The following is an 18,172-nucleotide window of genomic DNA, read 5'->3' as shown; positions in this document are numbered from 1 at the left end:
TCTAAACAGGGGGAGGGAAAGGGGTTTATGGGATTTTCAGGGAGTGGGGGTCTAGAAAAGGGGAAATCATTTGAAATGTAAATAAAAAATATATCGAATAAAAAAAAAAACAATCTGTAAACATTTGTCCTTCCACCCACAGATAAGTGTAGGCTTCAGCCCTCATCAAGGAAACTTCTCTTTACAACAGACACAACTACAGAAAACCACAACCAATCAAAATGCAGGGTGGTGAAGCCCAGTCCCAATTGACACACCTACAAAACATTCTCATGCTGAAAACTCTGGGCCTTTACCAAAGATGGAAGAGGGATTGTAAGTGTCAGAGGGTCAGTGAATGTGCTGTGAGATTATGTCTCCTAGAATATCAGAAGCCACATCCATAGTCTCACCGATGTCTGCTCAACAAGGATGACTCCAATGAGCGTGTCTAATTGGACAGGGGGTAGGAGGGGTGAGCCTCAACCACACACAACCACAGGTGACTAAGGAAAGCTGAGAAGAGGAAAGGTGCTCTTCCCCAGGGAAGGCTATCCCAGTGGGTTGCGCAGTGCCAAATGATCAGGTGTGAAGTCATACATGCAGGTAAGATTATACAGACTGAACAGGTTATATTTAGGAATATATATATGTATGTATATATATATATATATACACACATATACATATATTTATGCAATAGCAATTAGTGGACAAAAGAAGTCATAAGTTTGAAAGAGTGAGGAATATACATAACATTTTGGAGGGAAAGAAGAAATATTATACTTAAATTATAAATATATATGTATGTATGTATGTATGTATGTATGTATGTATGTATATATAAACACTATTTTAAAAATTTTTTACATTCTAGTTGTTTTCCCCCTCCCAGTCCACCCTTCCACGGTTCATCATCCCATTCCTCCTCTTCCCTGTCTCCAAGAAGACATTCACCCCGCCCCTCACCAAGCCCCTCCCTGGGGTCTCAAGTCTACTGAAAGTTAGGTGTGTCTTCTACTGAGACCAGATCAGGCAGTCCTCTGCTGTATATTTGTCAGGGGCCTCTCTCTGACCAGCTCATGTATGCTGCCTGGTTGGTAACTCAGTGTCTGATAGATTTCAGGAGTCCATGTTAGTTGAGATTGCTGGTATTCCTGTGGAGTCACCCTCATCCTCAGTTTCTTCCAGCCTTTCCCTAATTTAACCACAGGAGTCCCCAGCTTCATTCCAATGGTTGGGTGTAAGTATCTGTGTCTGTCTCAGTCAACTGTCTCAGTCAACTCAGTCAAGTTAAATTTTATTTTTTTAAAAAACCTTCTAGTGTCTGGTTTAATGAAAATGCATTAAATAAGCCTTGTCTACACACTCAGACTATTAGACACATTGGGGTTGTGATGGAGATGACACAGGCACACGTAAGGAACTGGCCCTCACTGAACAGAACAATCGAGAACAATCGTGTTTGGAATCACATAGTGCAAAGAGAAACGCCAGAGACAGGGAGGTCTGCGGAGTTGTGTTCTGTGAAGACCACCTTCACCCAGGGCATGAAGGGTGAGAGCTGAGAGTCAAACAAGGAGGCCAACTCAAGAAACTGTCCATCTGCACAGGTCTTCCTAGCAAATCAACTAGGATCAACTAGCACTCAAGAAACTGTCCATCTGCACAGGTCTTCTTAGCAAATCAACTAGAATCAACTAACAAGTTTTGCCCACAGATTTTTCTTCCTATACATGTGAAGTTAAAATGTCTTCACTTTCTTTTGTGTGTGTGTGTGTGTGTATGTGTGTGTGTGTGTGTGTGTGTGTGTGTGTGTGTGTAGAAAGAGAGAAAGAGAGAAAAAAACGAATCAGAGACTCTGTGTGTGCACACACATATGCTAAGGCATTTGGGGGGGGGTGGTGTTGAAGGACACCTAAACAGAAGTCAATTCTCTCCTTCCACCAGGTGTGTTATGGGTATTGAACTCAGATCCTCAGGCTTTGGAGACACTGCCTTTACATACTTAGCCCTCTCTTCACCCTTAAGAGTTCCTTGCTCTAACATTTTCCTTTGGAATACTCTCCCAGGATCGTTGCAATATGTAAATATTTATTCTTTTCTATATTTGAAATTATTAATGTCATCTTCCACTTTATCTGGTAGTAAAAATAAGCCACATGCATACACTGAGGCTTAATCTTTTCTTTATTTGATTCAACAGAAAATATTTGTTGTGGAAATGGCTCATGCTGGTGTTTTCCAAACGTAAAGCTAATCTCAGATCCACACACTTTTTCTAGCATTGATACTGCATTTTTCCTAGCATAATTACATGTCAAATGTGATGAGTTAAAACCAACCTGAGGGAGGGGGAATAGTAACTACTTGTCCTTATATCTACAGTATCTATCATTCAGGAAATCACAGCTAAGCCCTGATTTGTATCACAATGTGTTCCTGCAAAGTCTATCCTGAGGTAGCCACGAGCAGACTACAGCCTCCCCCTCCCTCTTCACCATTACTGCCCTGCAAGGACCAGAACTACTGTTAGGACCATGTGGTTCAACACTGAGGAAGCTCCATGACAAACCTCCAAAAGATAGAGTGTAGGACTGAGGAGAACTTCAAAGGCCATGAATCTTCACCTCATTCTACTGATGCACAATCTAAGAAGTGCTCTAGGAGACAGCTAGAGTAAGACCCGCTGCTCACTCCACCGGTTAGCCACAAATCTGTGTGACCTAGCTCTTATTCCACTGTGTTTATTCGTTTCTTTAAAAATATATCTTGTGTGCTGGATCTTGTGAGTGCACTATTGGCAGTGAGGTGGGGAAGCTGTGTAGTCTGTGGAAGGAGATCTAAAGAGCATGAAGAGGAGGTTCTCCTTCAACTGACTGTGGATGGGCTCAGTGGGAACTCCAGACCAGGGTTTATACCACTCCCTCCACACAGGCACTTAAACACCATTTCAAAAGTCTAAGAAAGATTAGTTAGAGAAGTGTGGCTATGGGCTGAGTCCACCATGGGCAGTGAGGGGTTGATGCAGGCTTTGGTACCAGGGTTGGAAGCATGACCCTGGCAGTCTGAGTGCAAAGACTCCCACTGTGCTAGCAGCAAAGGCTCCCATCCTCCCTTACACATAGTCTGATATGGCCAGAGAGGAACCAGCTGCAGAGATGGGAACAATGGCTGAGACCACACCAGAGCATACAGGCAACATAGACTGGACTTGGAGGGCGGGGATTAAAGATAAATAAATTAGAACCTGATGTTGGGGGATAGAATGAAGGAGTAGATCTAGGAGAAGCTACAGGGGAGGAGTTTGGGGTAAATAGGATCAAATTATGTTGTACAGATTTGTCAAAGATTTAAGAAATTAAAGAATTTTAAAAGTATGAAAGAATAGTCAACCAGTTAATTAGTTAATAAACATGGAAAGCAGGCCCAACAATGACAATAAATTTTATCAGAAATTTTAAGTTGCAAATAGGAAAAAATGGAGAACAGAGATAGTAAAATAAGTAGAGAAAATCTGCATAGTTTGAAGACATTAGTCATCACATGCAGAGAGAAGGAGATGGGGAGAAAGGAGAGGAGAAGGGGAGGGTGGAGAGAGCAGAGATAGAGATGGATGGATATCATTCTGTGACATATCTAAGACTGAAGATAAGAAAATCTTAAGCGGTTTAGGAAGAAAAAATACAGACTAACAGGAGTAAGAGAACTCAACTCTTACTGGATGTTACAGTGAAAATAATCTAAAAATAAAACCTTAGACTGGGGTTTTAAGATCTCAGGGATAAACTGTTTAGAAGAACCATGTCTAAAATAAGACAGAACATGCAGGGCTTCACCAACATGGAAGAACAAACTCCTTTAACAAAACCCAGGAAGGACTCAGTAGCAACAGCAACAAAGGCAACCTGATAAACATCCTGGGGAGCACGGCGTGGGATGAGGAAAGGAGAAACATCCTGGAGGAGCACGGTTTGGGATGAGGAAAGGAGGAACATCCTGGAGGAGCACGGCATGGGATGAGGAAAGGAGGGAGACACAGGAGAGGACGGTGAAGGCAGACAACCCTGGGAAAATGAGTTCTATCTGTGTTGCCTTGAATAGGAATGGTCCCCATTGGCTCCTGTATCTCAGTACTTCATCATCGGGGAGTGGCACTACTTGAGAAGGATCCAGAGGAGCTTTGTTGGAGGAAGTATGTCACTGGGATTTCAAAAGCCCAAGTCTCTCTCTCTCTCTCTCTCTCTCTCTCTCTCTCTCTCTCTCTCTCTCTCTCTCTCTCTCTCTCTCTCTCTCTCTCTTCCGGCTGCCTACAGACCCAGATGTACAATTCTAGACTACCTCTCCCAACACCATATCTGCCCGAGGGCCACCACGCTTCCCACTGTAATAAAAGTAGACTAAACCTCTAACCTGTTGCCATGGTCATGGTGTCTCTTACAGTAATAGAACACTAGCTAAGATGCCATCCAAAACCATAATCAAAGAACATTCAACACTTTTAATGTCTTAAGTGAAAAAAAAAAGACATGTAGAATGCAGTTCTAGTAGCTAATGGGTGTTTTTCTGATCTAAATTATTTTGATGTAACCTTACAGCAAACTGTAAATCAGCAGAGTTCCTACCTGCATTAGAAACGTTTGTGATGCAGTGAACAGACTTCCAATAACACTTGCCTTAGAGAACTGTCATAGCCATTCGAGGTCATCTTCAATGGGCACCCTGTTTGTGGGACATTCTTTCACTAGTGGCATCTTTGACCTATGTGCCAAGAGTCCTACCTGTGTGATTCCTGAAACTGTTGTCACAACGTGTTCACCCATACTGTTAGAGAAGTACCACATGGCCCCAGTGTGCAGACAAGTCACCAAGGGGCTGGGCAGATACTAGGAGTTCAAAGGATGGGCAAAAACAAGGGTTTAGAGATGAACAGATGGGGGAGTCTGGGGTGGGCAGAGGTAGTAGATCAGGGATGAGCAGATGGAGGAGTTTGGAGCCTCCCACACAACAGCATAACACGGAGACTTCTCTGAATCGCCCAATACATCTCTAGTGGCAGCCACCATCACAGTAGTTCAAACCCACATTTTCTCTCAGTCCTCCAATCACAGAGAGCTCCCAGGACAAGACAAGGGTGCCACAACTGTCGCATGCATCTCCTTTCTGTGAACATGCCAGCGGCCCATCCGTGCTAAAGTGGGATTCTCTCTATGTATGTCTTCTAAATGGATCTGGAGGATGATTTCTAATGGAAATGATGTATCCACATCTTCAAGGCTGGGATAAAAATCAGGATGGAGCCCAAAACGGAAGCCATCAGAAAGAGCCACAAGAAGATGCGGTCGAGAACCTGAGCCACAAATTTCCAGTCTTGCACTACCTGCGAAAGAGAAAAAGGCATCTTTCATTCAAGAGGCTGAGTGGCTTTCTGAACTCGATAAGGGTTGTAGATAGAGCAATATTGGAACTAGGACACTTTTAAGTTTTCAAAATGTATCTACACATCACTGATGGCATGGGCTTGGATTCTCTCCAGCGATGTTATTCATAGTACCTCAAGACACTATCTTGCAAGTTGCATGTTTAGGAACACTTCTCCACAGTGAAGATGTAAAACAGAAACTATAGGATTATTTGGAGACTTGGAGATATGCTGATCAAACACAAATTTTCAAAACTGATTTTATTTTTATACAATGCTTTCTGGTACACCTATGAAACCAATAACAAACTGATGCGCGCTCTCTCTCTCTCTCTCTCACTCTCACTCTCTCTCTCTCTCTACTTGTATTTTTTTACAGTCCATCCATCATCGCCTGCCTTCTGACAAACTGATGTCTTTAAAGTATTTGTAATTAAGTGTCACAGGATTTTCCTCCTACTCCACAAGTGGGTGTGGCTCCTACTGATCCAGTAGATGGCACTGAGGAAGAGAAGAAATGACAGGCATTATAAGACATGGGGCTATGGGGCTATGGACTCTTTAGTTAGGCAGAGACATTGCGGGAGAATGGGCACCAGCCTCGAAGGTCCAGGAAATAACAAGCCACGGGCTGGGGAAATCTGTAAAAGAAGCGTAGGAGCTCATCTTTAGAGGGGCAGAGTCTGGGTTTTACACGCGGTCTGAAGCTTACAGCAGTTTTACAGAAAGTTTCAAAGTAGAATCACAAGAAAGAAAATATACTCAATGGACACCACTTCAGATCTTAAAAGAAGAGGGAGGAGAGGGATACTGATGGAGAAAGGAGAGTTCCTTCTGTATTCTAGGGACACAGTACCATCTTCCCAGGAATCTCGCAGCTGTACTGAGCAGCAGATCCCCACTCACTGACTCCCTGAGCCTCATGATAGTTTGCCAGGGAAAACCAAACACTGAATAGGGAATTGCTCATCAGTCAGGTCGTGTGATCAGTATTTCTGACTGCAGTGCCTGTAAATAAGGATTTAGTAAAGGTGGAACAGAGCAGGAGGCCTGCCCACTCACAGGAAGGAGGCAGCATACTGCTCTAAGGTTCCCACGTCTAGAAACAAAACTGTAGTTTATGTCACACAAGCAAGATACAGTAAAATGTTAAAATGAGCATTTTACTGCAATAATTCATAATCCCTTAGGTAATAGGATTATTAATGGTCGTGTTCCTCTTGTCTTTGAGTTTTTCAAATTATGTGTCCTGGTCATATTAAAAAAAAAAAACCCACTTAAGTGTTTTTATTAGTATTTACAAAAGATGTAAAGAAATAAAACTGAAATTCGTCCCCTAATAGCTGAAGTATATAACTGTAAGAGCTGGTATTTTCCTAGTCTCTTTTTAATTAAAATCTGCAATTGTGTGAAAAATATGATGAATAAGTTAAAAGAGAAAGATAGGGGCTGGGGATTTAACTCAGTGGTAGAGCGCTTGCCTAAGAAGCACGAGTCCCTGGGTTCAGTCCTCTGCTCTGAAAGGGAGAGAGAGAGAGAGAGAGAGAGAGAGAGAGAGAGAGAGAGAGAGAGAGAGAGAGAGAGAGAGAGCAGGCTGAACCTCTGAAGACCCGGTAAAATGTAAAGCGTGCTTCCAAAACCACTTTCTGAAGCCTGTGAGAGCCTTGGCCTAATTTTCAAGAATTTTTCGAGTAAAATGACTCAGCTCTGCCTGTAGTTGGCGTGGAGATAAACGCTGCTTTGTCAGGGCTTCCTTATCATGTTCTTCAAGGTAGGTTCCAGAAAAGCAACGTTCTGGCAAACTAACATGAGCAGGTCTGTGCTCAGAACGGTGGTGCCTCTAAACCTCAGGATTTCTGGTTTTGAGACAGGCTCTCAATCCATGAACCATGCTGATCTCACACTGCTGGCATCCCCAGCTTTCTGAGAAGCCAGATTCCCGGATGGACTCACCCAGCTTCCTTCTTGGTTGCTGTAATGTGTACACACCTAGTAACTAGATCCTTTTCCCTCAGTGAAGTATCTGTTCTAACGTTGATTCTTTCTAGTCTCTAAACACACTTCTAAACACTGGGTGTAAAAGCATCATGATGTGAAGAAGTGAAAATTACTATAGACCAGGGTAACCCATTTAAAGATGGAACTGAGTTCTTGAAAACAGAACTGAGGAGTTATGATGAACAGCACTGAATCAGTACGTAGCTGCTTGTTTTTAGTCATTATACCTTTGTAAACTTTTTTCTTAAAAATTTAGTGCTAAAATCCCTCCGATTTGCTGGGCATGTTCTACATGGGTTGTGTGTGGAGAGTAGCTGGCAGTGTCGTTGTTAACAAGGACCACATCACGCTGTGACGCACACCACCATGGCTTTCCTGTGCACACCTCAGTTACAGCCTTCCCACCTCGCAGCACACTCACCTGGCTGATGAAGTGTTCCTTCTTCACGTGCCTCGAAATGTATCGGATGGACTCGGAGGCCTTCTCCAGGAAAGCGACCAGAACTCTTTCTCCATCAGTGGTTGGCGTCTGCTTCTTTTTCCCTGGGACTTTCCCCCTCGTGGCGGCCTCGCTCTCCTTCCCTTCGGGGAAAGAGAAGCGGTCCATGGGGTCCTTCATGCAAAGCCATCTTGGGAGTCTTTGCAGAAACAGCCTCTTCACCCAGGGCGCCATGGGATGGTATGTTGAGGAAGATCTGTGGTGGACATTAATTACAAAAACCGTGACAATGATAGACAGCGTGACAAAGATCATAATGAACAGGAGGTACTCGCCGATGAGAGGGATGACTTTCGAGGAAGACGGGATTATTTCTTCAATTACTAAAAGAAACACTGTCAACGAGACCAAAACCGAGGTGGATAAAGAGAGCTTTTCCCCTTCATCGGAAGGTAGGTAGAACACCAGGACCGTGAGAAAAGACAGCCCCAGGCAGGGGATTATCAAAAAGAGGGTGTAAAACAGCGGCAAGCGCCTCAGAACAAACGAGTAGGTGACAAACGGATAGGAGTAAAAGCCTTCTCTTCTGTTGCCTTTCATCCCCTTTGCATTGAGTATCTCCCACTCTCCGTTATCGAAAAAGTCTTTCCGGTCAACGTTTTCATTGATCAGAATGAGGTCAACCATGGTGCTATCGTAAGTCCAGGACCCAAACTTCATTGAGCAGTTCTGCCTGTCAAACGGGAAAAACGTCACATCCATGGTGCAGGAACTTTTGTAGCTGGCAGGAGGAGTCCAACTGACGGTCCCACTGGATTTCACAATGGCCTTGGTCATGAGGGAGCCTTCAAAACGTCCATCAGCACTGCCATGAAAGAAGTTACCCGTTAGTAGGTAGCTGAACATTTCCTGGAGGCAATCTATGTTCCCTTCCTTACCTATCATAATGTCAAATCACGCTTTACAAAGAAACCACTTTGATACACAGTTAATTATTCTACCCAAATCAGACTTTCTGCATCTGACGTTAATCGGACCAATGCGGTTTTCTTCTAGGATACTTACTTTTCAAAGAGAACTATGTCGGGTAGCCAGAGCGATTCCGATGGAACCTTTATCGAATTAATTCCACCATATTCTTCGGGATTCCATTGTAATTTTTGGTCTGTCCATTCCTGCATGAAAGGGAATATGCAGCAACTTTTTTTCTGAAAACTCGAGACCAATTTCTTCAATTCTCCAGCCCATCATTTTGTTACAAAAGGGATTTTTCACCCAGGTTAGAACGTGGCATCCTATCTAGGATTCAGGATACAACGTAAGCCAGCCTGGACTTCGAAACTCCGCATGCCCATGTATGAGCCAGTCAAGAATCAAATCTCAAAGGGCATCAAGCCTAGCTCAACCAGAAACCAGGCTGCCTTGTATGGTCCCACAGGCATTGATTCCTGCTTTGTGCTTTTCCTCTTTTCTCTTAAGAAACAAGCAAGAAAAGCCACAGTTGTGTGGGAAGACAAGTCTCCAGTCCCAGTACTTGGGAAAGTAAGCCAAGAGGACCATGAGCTCAAAGCCTACCTGCTTTACACAGTGAGACCCTTTCTAAAATGCAATAACCATCTCATTCGGTTTATTCCAGGGGGACTGTCAATTGACATTTCAGTCCCTTGGCAATAGGAACGTGTGATCTTGTTACTGTGAAATGTTCAGCTCTGCTGACCATTCCTGATGTCACTGTCACTTTTATACAGTGCAAATGGACAGAGACTTAAATTTTATACTTTGTCTAAATTGATTTTGTAAACTCCTAATTAGCATTTTATATTATGTCCCTAATATTCTGGGTCTCCATATGTTTCTTCTTTTTTTTTATAAACTGCAAGCACTAGAAGGGTCTACCCAGTGTGAGGCTTCCTGGACAACAGTGATGCTGTCTAGGTCATTAAAAAATCAGGAATTGGCAGATGGGTGACTTAATTGGATGGTAAAATGCTGAAATATGTATGACGCCTTAAAAAGTGCAAATCACTTTCTAAATATTTGTGTTTATACCCATATCTTTGTGAGGCTCTCAACTTTGGTCAAAGAAGCTTTGTTTCCAGTAGATAGTGGTCAATCTGTGGACCCATAACTGTTGAAAGTGTTCAGAATAAGTGACTAAGACTGATCATTGATAGATACATAGAATGTCTATATCAACCTCTCCCAAACCCTGCCACCCCACCCATGGCTCAGGGAACATCACAGAAGAGGGGACAGGACAAGTGTAAGAGCCAGAGGTCAGGGTCAGAACAGTGTCTTCTGGACATGACAGGGTGATGCTCTCCTGAACTCACTGTAGCTGTGATTGTCTGCAAGATGAAGGCAGCCAGTGCTCCTCTATATAAAGGGAAGGGACGGCCAAGCTCCCACCCCACCTGAGTACCTATTGATAACTGATGGCTACTAAGGGAGAGAGAATTCATTTTCTTTAGGGGTACAGTATCTAGTAGGTCAGCCTCGCTCCAGTGGATGGCCCCACAAACATGCCTATAATATAGGTATATAGGTACTCCTAATAAGACTCAGGGTTGTAGAAAACATGAGGGTTATTATATACACATGCACACACACACACACACACACACATATATATATATACATGTATACATACATATACATATATACACACATATGTATGTATATGTATGTGTGTGTATATATATATATACACACACACACAGTGAGTGGGGGGATCCTGGAAAGGGTGGGGAATGAATATAAATAAAATACACTGTCCACGAGTATGAATTTCTCAAAGAATAAATCTATAATATTTTACTTTGGATTTAATGTAGTCAGAGAGAAGAAGGCTTGATTTGGTGTGGAACACAGTTACATCAAACTGTCTTTTTGTATTATTTCCTGTTATTTTTGGCAAAGCAGCTTACATGGATTTGTTTGGGGCACAAGGAACACATGTCTACTTATAGCTGACATTTTCATCTGTGTGTTGCTTAAATAAATACTGATTTATTGTTTCTAAACCAAGTTCTAGGATGGTGGGAGAGGGGCTACCGAGGCACCACTCCTGGTTTGGGGGTGCCGGGAGTGGGAGGGTGCGGGGGTGGGGGAAGGTGTCATTGGCAGCTGATGACTGCTGGAGGAAGAGAAAGAAATTTTCTTTGCAGTATGGCCATGGTAGATTGCTTATAGCCCAGTGCATGACCTGATACCAGTGCACATATAAGCAACAGTGATTGGATTCAGTGAACATATATATATATATATATATATATATATACATGACCAGGTCATAAGGCTCCTATATGAAATCTTCAAAGAATAAATTAAAATATTATTTTTAAAAAATAAAATAAAACTCAAAGCTCCTGATAAATAGTAGAATCTCGGCAAATGTGATATTTCTCTACTCTAAAGAAGGAGACATGGCCTTTAGGAATTTATTATCTAAAATAGGTAGAATAATGTATAACTATGAGAAAGCCTGCTTAGAAGACTAGCTACTTAAAAGCCAGACTAATAAAAGCATGTGTGAGATTTTCTCAACGCCCTCACACTTCTCCCTGTTTCCTTACCCTGGTTTGTAAGAGCACACACGACTCCCTCCTTGTGACCACCTTGCGTCCTTCTGAGAGACTCTCAGAATCACCAGAGTCCGACTCTCGGTAATGTGCATGCGCAGTAGTGTGTTTCGTTTGCTTCGCTTTACTTTTTTCCCTCATCGCCGTTGAGAAGTCCGTTCACAATAAATCCCCCACCACCACCATGGTGGGCGGTGGTGGCACACGCCTGTAATCCTAGCACTCTGGGAGGCAGAGGCAGGCAGATTTCTGAGTTCGAGGCCAGCCTGGTCTACAGAGTGAGTTCCAGGACAGCCAGGGCTACACAGAGAAACCCTGTCTCGAAAAAAAACCAAAATCAAAAAAACAAAAAAACTAAAAACAACAACAACAACAACAACAAAAACATAAATCCCCTGCCTGTCTGGCTCTGCCTGCAGATGGTCACGTGGTCAGTGCACTGCCGACCGCTAAGACTTTCCTGTCCCTTGTGCACCTCTACATCTTCTGAAATTTTTAAACAGTTAATCAAAGTCTCTTTGTAAGCAAGGCTTCACGAGGATGCAGACATCTAAGAGTTAAATCTAGAACTAGGGATGCGGTGGAGGGAGCTCTGTTCTCTAAAGCCCCAGGTTGCTTCCGGGTGTGATTAACGCTTGATGATGCTCTTCATGCTTAGCCACGTGGACAGGTGACCTTAATCTGTTACATCCCATCAAAAAGATAATTTAGATTTAACTCTTTTGCAAGATATTAGAGACTGCCCTCAAATGTTCTTTCGTAAGTTACCAGCAGGAAGAGCTGAAGATTGCTTTATCCATGATCTTCACAAGGAGCTGTTTTCTTACTAAAAATTCTGCTAAATATGCACAGAAGGGATTTGGCAGCAAAGAATTTAAGCTACAAAGTATTTTTTCTTAAAAAGTTAAAATAATTGTTGTCTAGGTTTAAATAATGTTGAAAGGGATTTGAATGTAAACTTATCTAAAAGATTTTCTGTGGTCAGATTTTAATACACTGATGTTATTAAAAACTAGTTCATGCCTAAAACAGCATGGCTCTCCTTTTTAAAAGATGTATACGTTTACTTATGTGTGTGTCTATATAGTGTATGCCACACATATGCAGGGGCCCACAGAGGCCAGAAGAGACCTAGCTGACTTGTGTGAGTAGCAAACACATTTAATCACTGAGCCATCACTCCAGCCCAGGGAATAAGGCTTTCTTCATAATATTTCTTTGTTGGCCTGGACGGTGGTGGTGCATGTCTTTAATCCCAGCACTCAGGAGGCAGAGGCAGTAAGATCTCTGTGAATTTGAGGCCAACCTGGTCTACAGTGCAAGTTCCTGAATGGCCAGGGCTACACAAAGAAATACTGTCTTAAAAACAATGAATTCATGAAATTCTTAGGCAAATGGATGGAACTAGAAAATATCCTAAGTGAGGTAACCCAGTCACAGAAGAACACACATAGTATGCACTCACTGATATTAGCCAAGAAGCTCAGAATACCCAAGATATAATTCACAAAGCACGTGAAGCCCAAGAAGAAGGAAAACCAAAGTGTGGATGCTTCAGTCCTTTTTAGAAGGAGAAACAAAATACCCATGGGAAGATATACAGAGAAAGTGTGGAGCAGAGACTTAAGAAAAGGCCATCTAGATACTGCCCCACCTGGGGATACAACCCATATACAGTTACCAAACCCAGACACTATTGTAGATGCCAACAAGTGCTTGCTGACAGAAGTCTGATATAGCTGTCTCCTGAGAGGCTCTGCCAGTGCCTGACAAATACAGAAGTGGATGCTCTCAGCCAACCATTGGACTGAGCATGGGATCCCCAATGGTGGAGTTAGAGAAAGGACTGAAGGAGCTGAAGGCATTTGCAAGCCCATTGGAAGAACAACAATATCAACCAACCAGAGCTCCCAGGGACTAAACCATCAACCAAAGAGTACACATGGAGGGTCTCATGGCTCCAGCCGCGTATGTAGCAGAGGATGGCCCTGTCAGACATCAATGAGAGGAGAGGCCTTTGGTCCTGTGAAGGCTTGTTGCCCCAGTGTAGGGAAATGCCAGGATAGGGAAGCAGGAGTGGGTGGGTTGGTTGGGGGGGGGGAATGGCATAGAAGGTTTTGGAGGGGGGGAATGAGGAAAGAGGATAACATTTGAAATGTAAATAAATAAAGTATCTAATAAAAACAAAAAGAATGGGCTGAAGAGATGGCTCAGGGAGTTAAGAGCACTGACTGCTCTTCCAGAGGTCCTGAGTTCAATTCCCAGCAACCATAGGGTGGCTCACAACCATCTGCAATAGGATCTGATGCACTCTTCTGCTGTGTGTCTGAAGACAGCTACAGTGTACTCATAAAAATAAAAATAAAGAAATAATATTGAAAAAGAAAAAGGAAAGGAAAGGAAAAGCAAAAACAAAACAACAAATCCTCCTCCACTCTGCTCTTATATTTACTAAACTTGTGCTGAATTTGTAATGCCTTTGACTACTTCAGAAACTAAAGTCTTTCAAAGCAACAATATTTTAGACTACTTTATTGACTCAAAAGTAAAAAGAGATGTGGGTGTATCTACAATGAAAAACAGCTATGCAGACAACTTGAGTTGAGGGATGGGAAAGAATATATCATGTGAAATTTTTTTGAAAATAAAACTTTATGAAGAAGCTTACTGAATTAGAGACTTGTAAGTTTAATGCACACTAAGTGACCAGTTGAGTCCTCTCTTTTTATATACCATATGTATATGTGTTAAAACTTTAACATATAAACTGGATGGTAAAATTTGATAATTCGACTATGTCTAAGCAATGTGATTCAGGTGGAACTCAGCCACATCAACAGTCTATTGATTTAAGTGTGTGCTACCTTTATTTGCCCTGACTCAGTAATTTTATCATATACAAAATGCACTAGTTCTTCAGAAAAAGGTTTTATTACCACCTCTCTGTCTCTCTCTCTCTCTCTCTCTCTCTCTCTCTCTCTCTCTCTCTCTCTCTCACACACACACACACACACACACAGAGTCATGGGGACAGATTTTTGTCCCAATGACGAGGAACAGACCAAACCAAACCACCAGGTGGGTAGTAAACAAATATCTTCGGAGAAAATCCCAACACTCGGGGAGCAGAAGGGTCATGAGTTTGAGGGCACTGAGATACCTTGTCTCAAAGCCAAGAGCAAAGTCTGATGATGTCGCTTGTGTCCTGGATGAAGCTGTATGTAAAGCCTCGCCCCTGACCTCCTCAGATCGTGAATCCCAACAGATCCTCAGCTTGCTAATGTGGGTTTGTCTAAGAACCCCCTAAATGTTCTTGAACACGATGAGATAATTTCAGAAATGCTGTTCAAGCGGAACGGAGGCAAGCCCCGGGGGAGTCTTTCTAAGTCAGAATAGTTGCTCTCACTTTCCCCCCTCCAGCAGCAAGATCAATAGCGGGGATAGAGATGTAAAAAGAAGCAGACGCCAGGACTTCCTTTGCTCGGGATTTCACTGTGTCACAGAATATGCCGTGTTAAGCGGTACTGAACACAGTGGTGGTCCCCAGCACTGTGAGCTCCTCGCCTGAGACTAACTCACACAAGCTGCAGACCACAGTGCTGGGAAAGAGGCGGAGGAGATGATGCTCACAGCGGAAATGGGATGGATGGAGAGCCAGGGCGTGGTTGGTGGGGCGGGTTAGGCAGAGGGTGGTGGAGCAGTGTGCGGGAAGGTGCTGGGAAGCAATTAAGACAGACGAATGGACGGCAATGCGTTTAAACCTTGAACACGATGGCTCAGAATCTGAGGGGTCATGACATTGTCCTCCCCCGTGTGGTTTTCAATGAGTCTGTTGATAAGATATTTATGGTCCCCAGGGATTTGATTACCCTCTGAAAGTTCAAAGAAGAAAGACAAGAGAGTCTGCAAAATAAAATCAATAGAATAAAAATAGGTCCAGCTAGAGGGAGCCCTCTACGTGTGACAGCTGTGCCTTGCAAAGGTCAGTGGTTGGGAGGAGACCTCACTGGCTGGCATGGTAAGCAAAGGAGGAAAGAGAGAGAGCTGAGTGCTACAGTCTTCGTTTTTTTATTACGGTATACGGGAATGTTTGGGGAAGTTTCCGTTGGTTTGCTTAGGTATGAGAGTGTCGTGAAGTCATGAGAATGATTGGGAAGTCTATTCATGTGGTTCACAAAACCCACTCCTGCCTGGTTTGTGGGGCTTGTGTTTGACCTTGACACCATGTTAGACATCTGCTCTTCTTGTGATCATTCTCCCACTTTCCCCTCACCCCATCTCAGTGATATCTTCACGTAATCACAAGCCTCATATAAACTTATTAATGGTGTTCATCACCTTATGGTAACTAGCCCTCTGTTGTCTCCTTGAAGACAGGGCTGGATTTTCCCCCTGTTCTCCTAAGATCTCGCATAATACCTGTCACTTAGCAGACTCTCAGTCTTGAGTCACGTTCGATTATCGCCTGCCCAGTGTCGCCCCTGCCCCATGCTGTCCCACCCCTGAGAAACAGTGTCTCGGGAAGATGCATTCCCACACAGTGACAGGGCTACTCTGCTATGCTCACGGCTAAAGTTAAAACAGACCCTTTCCTCGTGTCCTTCCCTCACATTCCTGAATCCTCCCCTGAGGAATCCAGCATGCTCTCTAGTATACTTCCAGATGGCAAGGCGTGTAAATAGAAAGCAAATACCAGTGCCTGGGCTGGCTGGCAGGCACAGCCTCGGACTGGTCCTCACCTGCTTCAGCCACACGTTCGTTGTCATCAGCTGATTCTTTTCATCCTAAGAAAGAGACAGTTTAAAAGGCCGAACGTTAAACAGAGTCTTCTGGATTTGGCAGGGACACTGCCCAAGCTCACTGAAAGCAGTTGCAACAGTGTGCATAAAACCTGTGCCAGCCCAAGGCAGACCACACCCCAGCATGGAGGTGGGTATGGGCAGGGAATTCCATCCCTAGCTGTGGAACCACTGGCCATTGTTAGCTTGTGAGAGATGAAGAGATGGTTTTCTTCGAGAGGGTAGCTGCGTTTAAACCACCCATGATGCAAGGCTCCAAGAATATTTAGGCATCATAAATTGATGTTGAGAGTGAGGCTGCTTCAAGGGTTTAGTGTTGGGTGACTATGAGGACAGATGGGGGCCGTATCAAAGCAATTTGTTTGAAGCCCTCAAAGAACTAATAAGGAATTTTAATAGTTGGCCATTAGAAAGGATGAAAGTGAAGGGTTTCAATTCTTTCAGCTGTTTTGTTTTGTTTTGTTTTGTTTTGTTTTGTTTTTAAATTAGGAAGAATCCTAAATCTTACTTTTGGAGGCATTCAAAACCCTAAAAGATTCAAAGATTCCAAACTTAAGAACAAGTCAATGGTATGTGACCTTAAAGCATTCTGCATAGTTCGCTCAAATGGAGCTACCTATTAAATCAAGCAGTAATTTATTATGGGGATACTTCCAACAACTGAACAACCCAGAAGACTTTTGGTGGTACAAAGAAGGACATTATAGCTGGATTTAAGACAAACTATGGATAATTTTCCAGAAGGAAAACTGGGTTATTTAGCCAGCCTAGAGCATAGCTTGAGCCACATGGGAGAAGTATTCCAGGGCTTTGTGGACCATAGTAGAATGAGTTCCTACCTTTGGGCAATTTAAGCCTACAAGTTTTTCCAAACATAAACATAGCAGAAATACAAGCCTAAGGGGAAAGTTAGCAGAGGTGTGGGTGAGTTCAGGAAAGGGGAGGAGTCCCCTGGCCAGCACATGGCCCTAGCAGGTCACTATCACCTCAGCTTCCTCTAGGCCTGTGGTTCTTAAACTGTGGGTCACGACCCCCTTGGGGGCAAACCACTGCTTCACAGGGATCGCCTAGGGCCATCAGGAAACACAGATATTTGCATTACTATTCCTAACAATAGCAAAATTACAGTTACGAGGTAGCAATGAAAATAACTATATTGTTAGGGGTGACCACCACAAGAAGAGCTCTATAATAGAGGGTCGCAGCATTAGGAAGTTGAGAACCACTGATCCAGAGGAGCAAGAGCCCTGACAGCCCAGTGCACAGGCAGCTAGGAGCTCGGATCTCGCCTGTCACCCTGGACTTCACCCTTCCTTCTCCCCTGCTTCCTACCAGGGCCCAGTCTGTTCTAACTCCCCTCTCCACCCTCTGCCCAAGAGCCCTACAGTGCCAGCATAGAATGACCTTTTATTTCTTCCTCTGGACATGTCACTGGTTCCTTGGGGCAGATTTCCATTCAACACAGCCTATTTATAAAATGTCAGTGTCAGTGACAGGGAAGGACAAATGTCTGGAGTCACACCCGTTGAGGCTTGTGTGTGTTGTTTGGAACACAGGGCCAAGGATTACTCACCACATCCACAAGCTGAGATATCTTTAATCCAAAATATACTTTTATGACGTCACTGGAATTCAACACAGGGCGAACCCATTTCTGGTAACCCTGGAACAAATGTGTGAGGAGTGCGTCTTCGTGTTCAGCCACTGAACTGAGTCCTGCTGTGGCCGTAAGAGCCACCCAGGAACCTGAATTGAAGGAACAGCAGACAGCCAGTTCAGCACCTGGCACCTGAAGCCTTCATCCATTTCCCATGGGCCGACTCAGCAGAGGCTCTGAAGCAAGGTGCTCTGAACTCCACTCTCTACCTGCACCCTGCTTCCCTGTACCACACTGGGAAAACCAGATTCTAGGATTTTCCATAAACTTCCTGTCACTGTGTACACACATAGGTCT

At 43.6% G+C, this 18,172-nt stretch overlaps 1 protein-coding gene across 1 annotated transcript; it reads right to left on the bottom strand.

Annotated features, from left to right (window-relative positions):
* Positions 1 to 5,224: 5,224 nt before the first annotated feature.
* Positions 5,225 to 17,956, bottom strand: Chrnb3 (cholinergic receptor nicotinic beta 3 subunit). Its single transcript, XM_052162335.1, has 5 exons — positions 17,792 to 17,956; positions 16,159 to 16,203; positions 8,904 to 9,013; positions 7,821 to 8,703; positions 5,225 to 5,359 (listed from the first exon to the last, which is right to left on the bottom strand). Exons 2-5 carry the CDS (start codon positions 16,183 to 16,185, stop codon positions 5,225 to 5,227), a joined length of 1,155 nt encoding a protein of 384 aa, XP_052018295.1. The 5' UTR covers positions 16,186 to 16,203; positions 17,792 to 17,956.
* Positions 17,957 to 18,172: the final 216 nt, after the last annotated feature.

This window comes from Apodemus sylvaticus, chromosome 18 (genome assembly GCF_947179515.1).
Source record: "Apodemus sylvaticus chromosome 18, mApoSyl1.1, whole genome shotgun sequence".
Classification (NCBI taxonomy): Eukaryota; Metazoa; Chordata; class Mammalia; order Rodentia; family Muridae; genus Apodemus; species Apodemus sylvaticus.
This window is presented reverse-complemented; position numbering and strand designations above follow the sequence as displayed.